Source organism: Anopheles coluzzii, chromosome X (genome assembly GCF_943734685.1).
Source record: "Anopheles coluzzii chromosome X, AcolN3, whole genome shotgun sequence".
NCBI classification, from domain to species: Eukaryota; Metazoa; Arthropoda; class Insecta; order Diptera; family Culicidae; genus Anopheles; species Anopheles coluzzii.
Genome location: NC_064669.1, coordinates 6,473,389 through 6,482,844, shown reverse-complemented (window position 1 = coordinate 6,482,844; position 9,456 = coordinate 6,473,389). Strand labels below are relative to the sequence as shown.

The following is a 9,456-nucleotide window of genomic DNA, read 5'->3' as shown; positions in this document are numbered from 1 at the left end:
AGTGGGTGTACCATTAGGATTCTTGTTAGTTTGATTTGTTTTCTGCTTTCAGATCAGACATGCTAAAAACATCGAAACATCGTCTCCGACTTACTCCGCGTGACACCTTTGCTCGTGTACTCACGTGTACCTGTGCAGATACACCGCATGTTGCAGCATCGGACCGATCTGCACGGGCTACTATTTTTCAACATAAATAAAACGACCCTTCCATATGCTTGCTTCGTGTGTCTAGCATAGTTTTAAGCGCTCCGCTTCTAATTCGTTTGTTTCTCTTATTTACAACTCTTGAAGTGTTTTGTTTTCGGGTAGTATTTTGACTTGTTTTGATTTATCGATGAACTTGTTTTGTTTGAGTTTTGCTCGTGTTTTTTTTTTTTTTTTTTTGCAAAGATACAGCTTTTACATTTTACACGTCACGCGTCATTTATTATGTTCCTGTTTCATTCCCTTCCTTAGCTGCCCGCTCCGTTTCATTGACATTAAGCGAATGGGGCAGTAACATTTCACTTGCAGCGGGCCCTAAACACGTTCAATCTTGCGCGGCTATCACGTGCTTTAGACTATACAGTTGTGATTCCTCGCGCTTAGGAGTTGTGTATTTGTTTTTTTTTATTTTATGTTCTTTTTTTCAATTTACCTGTTTCACGTTCACACCTTCTTTTAATCGCTCTCGAAAACCAATGCACCAAGGTAAGGCTGTCACACTGTCAACTGCCGACGAAGAAAAAAAACAAACAATCTACTGAAGCAATTAAGCAAACAGACGATTTTATGTTTCATTAAAAAATCCACCAAAAAACCTTCGCCTTTTGTTGCGCCTCCACTTTCTTGCTGCCTGACGGTGCATTGTTGAATGACATTGCAGCGGTTCTTCAATTTTAGGTTCTCTTCTCTTGCAAGTAACTATACATCCAATGAAACAACTCTATCATAATGCCCTGTTTTTTTTCCTCACTTATTTCAGCACATCCAAAAGAAAGAGAAAAAATAATAAAACTGCAATCAATCCTTCCACCAACTAGCTAGCACCAAAATTTCTTTCGCTTACAATCTAATGATTTTCCCAATTAGCAACATTCTGTAGCGCACACGCTATCTTAAATCAACATTATAACGATTTCATGCATGCAGTAATTGAGTATTTTAAATTGAGTAAAAAAAAACCCCCCTTATATAGTATAAATTAACATGAACACTTTGTTATATATTCTTAACTACAAAATGAAAAAAAAAAATAAACATCGCGCAGGGTGCGCCTAGCAGTAGCTTCAATAAAATAACGCACAGTGCTGCCTACATTTAGGCGCGAACGTAAAATACGCAACAAGAGAAGCTAGTGCCATAAAACAAAAATGTTTCAATTAAGATCATTATTTCCATTTCACTTCACCCTTACCCTTAAGCTTTGGTGCGAAAAAGCAAACAGTTTTCATTTGTTTTGTTTTGTTTTTTGTATAACCATCCTTATAAAGAATAAAGCATGGAAATGAACACTCACGCGCTCATTCATTCTAAGCTCAACCGACAGTGAGCTTTCACGGGAAAGCATCAGCCACCAAAACAGGCAAACAAAAGTACGAATAACACGTGTTTACAACTCAATAAAAAGCATACATAGCTGCGTCACAAACACACTGCGCACTGCAGCAAACGGTTCTGCTTTGCACGACAGCACTGTGGATTGTTTTGTTAGAAGCATTAATGATCCTTCCTTCCATAGCTGATTCCACATCAAACCAAAAAAAAACACACACACACACACATACACACTTTCAATAGCAATCAATTGTGGATGGTTATAGAAAATGGAGAGGGAGAAAAAAGCCCTGCTGGTACGTGAAAATTGTTCCCAGCAGCGTCCAAACGGTTGCGTTGAGAGAAAATTAGAAAAAAAAAAACGAAAACAACGCTCTTGGTGATGCTTTCCGTATGAAAGATAAAGAAAAATAAATAAATATCAAATTACTATGGTATAAACAAAAAAACAACGGACTAACTACACCCGAAGCATCTTGTACAGCGCTCGCGGAATTCAGCATAAAAACATAAACGAACCTCAAACTGTCCGAGGCAGCTAGAAAAAAAAAAGATGTAGACACGAAACCGATGCGCCTCTATTTCAATCAGCTCGCCTCAGAGTGGTTCATATTTGTTGCTTCGTGCCACACTATACACCCTAAAAAAACCCCCCGGACCAGTGCTTGGCAAACCGGGAAGACAACATCCTCCCACTGCCACAAACCGCTCATGGAAGGGGGAGAGAGCGCATTATCTCGCATTTATTCTTCACACACAGCACGATTGCTCGCATAACTTAGTGTGAGTGTGTGTTTGGCCAAGCAGAAGAAGCTCCAATGTAGATAGAATAATTAAAAAAAACATTAAACTGAAAAAGCCAATACAAAAGAATGACAAAAAAGCGAAATAATGGAAACTGCCTGGCAGGATTGCTTTCAGGTGAAAAACATTCCAACCACTTCGTTACTACCACCACCACACAAAAGCCGGGCGTCACTGAAGTGCCACCGAGCGCAGCACTGCCAGATAATAGAGCCGCTTCTGCGACGTTGCATTTGCTTCATCATTTGCCGTTTCCTATCGTTAATCCTTTATGTCAATCAGCCCGGTTTCAAATCGGTTCGATGTACGAAAAGGATGATCCCGGCAAAAGGAGAGCGCAACTTTACTCACCGTGGGAGGGGTTTTTTGTCCCTTGCACTGCGGGACACAACTGTCGTAAAGCCAAGTTAAACAGCAAACAGCGAGCCGAAACGAAACGAAAAGCAAATAACATCGTCTCCTTTCACCCGCTGTTTCTGACACTTCACATTCCTCACTGCAGCCGTTCCTTCATTTGTGGATGTGTGTGTGTGTGTTTTTTTTGCCTACATTTTTTTCTCCTGTGTTTTCCCTTTCCTTTCCCCGAGGTTGAACCAGTCATAATTTTCCTAAGTGATTATTTATAAAGAAAACCCGATTTCAGCCTCGTGCAATCGAACCTACCAACGGTATGTGTTTTTTTTTTTTTTGCAGTTTCATGCACAACACGGTAAAGCTCAATAATCTTGTCTCTACAAAATATTTACAAACATCTCTGTATTGGCTTTTACGGGTTTTCGTTTTTGCCAATTTACCTCCTCATTTGATTTTTGTTCTGCCGCTTTATCCGACCTTCAGCGTGATGGGGTGAAATGGGGTGTTTGGTCAGCACGCTGCTTTCATGTTACAGGGTTTTCCAGGAGTTCTCATAGCTGTGGGAGACTTTATTGACTCTTTCTTCTGCGAAATGAACCTAATGTAAAGGGGAATTGGACTCTATAGCATCCTTGTTGGACAATTCCGATAGGAATTTCCATAAAGGGTGCCATAGAGTCCAATTTCCAACATATGAAGTTCACTTCCCATAAGAAAGAATCAAGGAAGTGTCCCACAGCTATGATAACCCCTGGAAAACCCTGTAATATATGTATGTTTTCCTTTGTTTTTGCCCCCTGTTTGCTATCAGCAGCACGACAAACGTGGTGATTGAAATCAAACAACTGTGTTTACTGCAGTGTGTGTGTGTGTGTGTGTGATGCAACAGAGTAAACAGGCCAATCAGCCAATAATTGAGCCGAGTTGGTACGGGCTGGGCAAAAAAATAAGGGAAACTCGTCTATTAAAATCCAATATCGCACTCCCGATTGCATAGCTGCAGGCGCTTGAAAAGGATCGCGCGCTTCGCTATAATTTCGTTGCCGTTACGCCTAAATGTATGCAAAACGCCCGTCACGCAGCGTTAAAGGAAGCTGTATAAGGCCGATTATTCCATCTTTTGTCATAGCCATGGAAATTTTTTGCTTGAGCTGAGTAGTGAAACATAATAAATAAATCTACCGAGACAACACTTTGATATTTAAAACGAACAAGATAAAATGTAAAATTATGTAACCCGGCATCCTCTTCGCTTGCGCTCTCTTTTGAGGGTGTTTCTTTCATTTAGCCTAATCGTTTTTGGTATGAATCTACGCCGGTTGCAGATGGGCGCTTAAATTTGAAGGCGCCGGAGTGCGCCAAATCCAGTCTCACACTTGTGTGCTCTGCCCGTTAAAATCGTTCCACTTGCCCTGGGAGCTTTTTGATACTGCTCACGAGTACTAATTTTTTTTTTTGCATACCCTACGTCAACTCCTTTTCCATCCATGCACTCCCTCGGCAACGCTTATCCACAAGTAACATTAGCTATGCTGTTTGATTATTACTAGTTCGTTTGTTTTCTTTGCTCGCTTCCACGCGCGCTTCGTTTCTGCTTTGCGGGCTGTGAGTGATTTGCCGCTTGGTTTGTGGGGTGTAGAAAAAAGAGAGGGAGAGCACCTTCCCTCCCCCCCCCCCGCCCCCTCCCACCGTCCTTGGGTCCACCCTGCAACCTACCGCTTCAGCCGTAATTGACCAGATCGAGCGTTGCGAGGGAAGCGTTGACGGGCAGCCGTACCGTGCCCGGCCCGTTTCAACTGTCGGTCAGGAACAGCTTCTTGTGCTCGTCCGGTCCGCCCCCGTTCATAGTCGTGGTGGTGCCGAGCACCGCACCGGAGATGAACGACGGATGCCCATCGAGCAGGGCGACCCCACCACCGCCGCCTCCACCACCGCCGCCCACGACGGCGCCCATCGCGCCGGCCACGCCGTCCCGGCCGTGCTCGTCGTTCGGGATGGAAAAGTGCCGGTAGGAGATGAACTCGGGCTGGTGCGGCTGCTGCTGGCGCTTGGCCGCCTCCAGCCGCTGCTTCTTGATCTTCAGCCAGCCGAGCACGGAGACGAGCACGATGAACACGACGATGCCGAGACAGCAGCCCACGATCAGCCCGAGCCGGCGCGTCAGTATCGAGTGGATGATGCTGCGCCCGGACATGCCGTCCGCCTCGGCCAGCGGGTTCGGCCCGATCGCGTCAAGCGTGCGCACCTCGGTGCAGCGCGACGTCGGCGTGTCCATCATCAGCGACAGCAGCGTGTTCGACAGGGACGCGTCCAGATCGCCCGCCGCGTACCCGCTGTGCACGGCCGAGCCACTGTTCAGGATCTGGTTCTGCAGCTGGTTCGACTGGTTCAGCAGGCTGTTGATGTCGCTGTGGTACGTCAGCCAGCTGCCGAGCCCGAGCACGCAGATCAGGTAGCGCGTGTTGGACGACAGCCGATTCAGCTTGGCCGAGTTGGAGGACCGGTTCATCGTCTTACCGCGTATCTGTGGGAGAGGATAAAGGCACAGGATTGTTTCTTATTTCCTTAATTTATTTTCATTTGATTTGATTTAAGAATAAATGAAGAAAAATAATTCTATAAGTCGTTTGATTTTTATGGCAACTTCGAATAACAATTTCTTTTAAATAACTTATCTAAACCAGCTATAATGGACAATTATTTTCTTAGAATTTTTGGGATTGAATTTCATTATCCTGCTTGCACGCATAACCTTAAGGATTGTTGCTTATTTCCTTAATTTATTTTCATTTGATTTGATCAAAGAAGAAGTTAAGAAAAATGATTGTATAAATCGTTTGATTTTTATGGCAAACAAAAGGAAAATTAATCATTTTTGAATTTAGTTTTAGCTGGCGATTTTGAAGGGAACAAAAACGAACATGTATAATAGCCTAATTGTTCGTTTGTTTAATGTACAGCATGTAGGATGGCCTACATGTAGGCGTTTAATTTTTTTTATGGCAACTCTAATGTCCCATCCAATTCGAATTCTAATCGCAACTTTATTATTTTCGATTGCATAACTTCAGGAGTAAGTGTGTTTTGTTATGGCAAATTATGGCAGACACGCAAAACGTTTATTTGCTGTAGAAGTAATGAGTAAGGGACTATAAACACAGAAGCAATCTAGTGAATTTTAACGCTAGCCTTTTTGGCAGCACCCCGTTTACAGGCACATTAAGCCCCTACAGGCAACGCCGGTTGCATAGCGAAAGGCGCGCTTTACTTTTCAAACTCAAAATTCAAACGAGAGCGATTACGAATTCTCAACCACGCAGGGCACGAAAACGAAAGGAAAACAACGAAAAAAAAAAAACAAGCCAATGTTTTTCAATTTGAACTTTCCACTCAACCTACGGTGATGATAATTATTCCCTACAATCCAACCGCTCGAAAACTGCCCCAAATGAGCACCATAAGCAGTCAGGGCACGCGGGACACATCAAGAGCACTCCGAGAAGCGCTGCTACGGAACTACTCTACCGGCTTCTTCCGTCAAACTTTGCTCGCTCGGCACTTGAGCAAAATCAAAGCAAACTCTTTCTCATACCCCCTCCCCTTCCCTCCCACCCTCCCTCCATCCCATCCCCTGCTACTTACGTCCTCGACCGTGTCCAGCGAGTGGTAGATGATGTGGTACCCGTGCAGCCCGGAGTGCTCCCGGCTCTGCCACGACACCAGCACCGAGTACGGCTGGATGTCCTGGATGGCGATCTTCAGGATGAGCGGCACGTCGCAAAACTCCTGCGGTTCCATCGTCAGCAGCAGCTTGCCCTGCACCTCGGCCGGCTGCTCGCACCGCACGTTGTCGTAACCGCGGGCCCACTTCCGGTGGTCGCTCAGCCACTCCCACAGCTCCTGCGTATCGCACGAGCAGACGAGCGGATTATCTGCAAACATACACACACACACATGCACAAAGAAAGAGAGAGAGAGTGAGAAGAGACGATGATTACGGAAAGAGCTTTCCTGGATGCTTCCATTAAGCGGTGTGGGTAAAAAGAATGGCTGTGCGAAATGTTTCCAGCGCACGAGCGGGCAGCAGCTTTCCGATCGGCAGTAAAAGTGTCATTGGCGGTGCAAGGGAGGTTGGTACAAACTTTCTCCAACTTTTGGAGCCAGCGTCTTGGGGGTTGATTGCACCACCGGAGCCCCGGCCCCGGTTCCGCGCCCCAAAGCTAATGAACGGCTCATAATCGTAATCGTTAGCAGAAATCGAAAAATCAAAATGTCCAACAGCATTAGCGTCAGCTGGGCAGCCCGGTTCCTGCTCTTCTGGTGCGTGGTGCGAACACTCGCAACTCGCAAAACTTTGCGCCCCACCCCCGGGGCAGCCAAGCGGGCAGCGGTGGATGAAGTGGACGATAAATATTTATGATAAACCATCAATTCATTTATCTTGCCTCGCTCCGATCGCTGCCGATTTCTGCAAGCAGTGCCACTGAGGGAGGGGTGGGGGGGGGAGGTTACGGGGAAAGATGGAGTGTGCGTTTAAACAAGGCCGAAAGCAAATCGACGACCGAACACCACCACCCCTTAGCAGCGCGGGCGGAGAAAACTATTTCGACAAGCTTTTGTTGTGGTTTTTTCCCCACAGTGGCACAACAACAGGTCCAATGACCAGATTGGTGAAGGGCGGGGGAGTGGGGGGACTTTCCGACTAAAGATACTTCTTCTTCCTGTTCTGGGAAGAAGAAAATCAATCTAAGTGTGTGTGTGTGCTGTGGGAAAGGGTACGGAAAAAGAGCAAAACTTTTTCCTTTTGCAATAACACGTTTTGCCTTGGCCCGATTGTACATTGACTTGTTGCGTCACACACACACACACACACACCCACACGCACACACACACACCCGTGCTTAAGTGCGGTCGGGGAGATGGGGAAGAGGAGACTCGCTGGGGCAAATCGAGACGAATCGATTTACTAAGCATCCGATGAAGGCAAGTGGTGACTGCGTCAGAGACCCACGGCCCAGAAGTGCATCAGCAAAAGGAGAAAGTTTTCCCTCCCACCCCCCCTTCCTCTTCTGCATCCTCCCTTCCCCCTCGCAACCGTGCCCACCAGGAAGATGATTCTCGATCAGGGGGAGGGGGGGGGGGCTGCTCGATACGGTTTGCAATCGGTTGGACAGGTCACGCTGGGTCGGCGCTCAGGGCGTGCTGTGCCGTTGGCAAGTGGTTGTGACGTACACTATCACACACACACACACACACACACACACACACACACACACACACACACACACACACACACACACACACACACACACACACACACACACACACACACACACACCACTATATCCAAAGGAGCTAGGCGTCCGTTTTCAGTGGTTTTAACCTGATCTTTAGTTACTGGTTTAGTTGCACGCAGCATGATGAGCGCTAGGGAACTGTTCCATCACAGTAAAGTCCCGCGGCTAGCGGTTGTGTGTAATCAAACGTGGCTTCGGGGGAAAGGGATGTGGAGATTCTTTGATACTGCAATTGTAAGGTTTCATCCATCGATTGCATTGCATCGCTTAACGTACTGCATACTGCGTTGACATCCAGTTTTTTTACATTTAATACACTGCCTACTGTAAGTATATGGGAAGTTTTTTTTTAATTTTCCAAACATTTGTAAAAAATAGATAAAAATCACAAGTGCGCAGGATACTATTTAACATCCTTGTGTATTTTTTTAAATTTTAAAATCCATTTTAAATGACTTAATACAAAAAGAACGAAATTAAGTTTGTTACATTTCTACAAATACACTTTGAAAAATTTGTTTTTTTTCTAATAACTAATGCAATTAGAAATTCTCTACAAAGACTAGTATAGAAAATTAGGTGAATTAGTATTATTGAAAAAAATTAACTGATTTCAAAAAGTATTTTCATACATTTTGATATGGTTCAATTAGTTTTATATATTTTAAATTTATACCTGTAATTATTTTTTTTAATAGCATTTTGCACTAGTGATACATTTATTGTTTTAATCTATTTCTTCCAGATTTTACGCCAATCGAGAAAAAACGACTGTCCATATAGTTATGGTAGGCAGTGTAAAATTTTGTTTGAATTGGATTGATAACTGGCTCCGGTTATATTTTAAGCCAGAAAAGCTGCAATGACAGCATTCGTTATCCAAATTGTACTCAGCTGACAATTACGTTCCTCCCTATTGCATTTCCCATCAGTTGCAGAGGAACAACGATGCATTTTAACATCATTTCAGTTTTCTTGTTCCTATTTAAAATGGATTTTACAGGGTTTTTCCGGGTCGATTTACAAATGTTAATTTAAAACATTTTTCATCAATTGCGAGACGTTTTTCAACGGCTGTTCAATGGTCTATTGGCATCATAATAATGTTTCAGTTCTTCCACATGATTTTCAGCACGTCTAATGCTAGATTAAGTTTAACAGTTCTTTGTGGTGTGCTGAAAGTCATGTGTAAAATATGAATTTTTTTTATGATGCCTCTACACCATTTGACAGCTGTTGAAAAACATCTTGCACGTTAATCGACATCGATATGTGTTTTTTTAAAGAAAAAATATAAATTAATAAATAGTTAAATAAATAAATTTCTTTTCCATCATAATAACTTTCTTTTCCATAGAAAATTATTATAACAATTGTAATTCACCACGTGCAAAAAGTTATTCCACATCGATCTGACATTTCATTTCCATCATAATAGTTTATAATTTCTTCAGCATGATTT

At 43.9% G+C, this 9,456-nt stretch overlaps 1 protein-coding gene across 4 annotated transcripts in view; it reads right to left on the bottom strand.

Moving 5' to 3' along the window:
- Nucleotides 1-365: 365 nt before the first annotated feature.
- Nucleotides 366-9,456, bottom strand: part of LOC120953647 (protein artichoke) — a 102,953-nt gene continuing 93,862 nt past the window's right edge. For all 4 annotated transcript variants that reach the window (XM_049611032.1, XM_049611028.1, XM_049611029.1 and 1 more), the window contains exons 7-8: nucleotides 6,340-6,629; nucleotides 366-5,221 (exon numbers count right to left, since the gene is read on the bottom strand). In XM_049611032.1, the coding sequence (XP_049466989.1) occupies nucleotides 4,490-5,221; nucleotides 6,340-6,629 (1,022 nt within the window). In that variant the 3' untranslated portion in view covers nucleotides 366-4,489. The remainder of the gene's footprint in view (nucleotides 5,222-6,339; nucleotides 6,630-9,456) is intronic.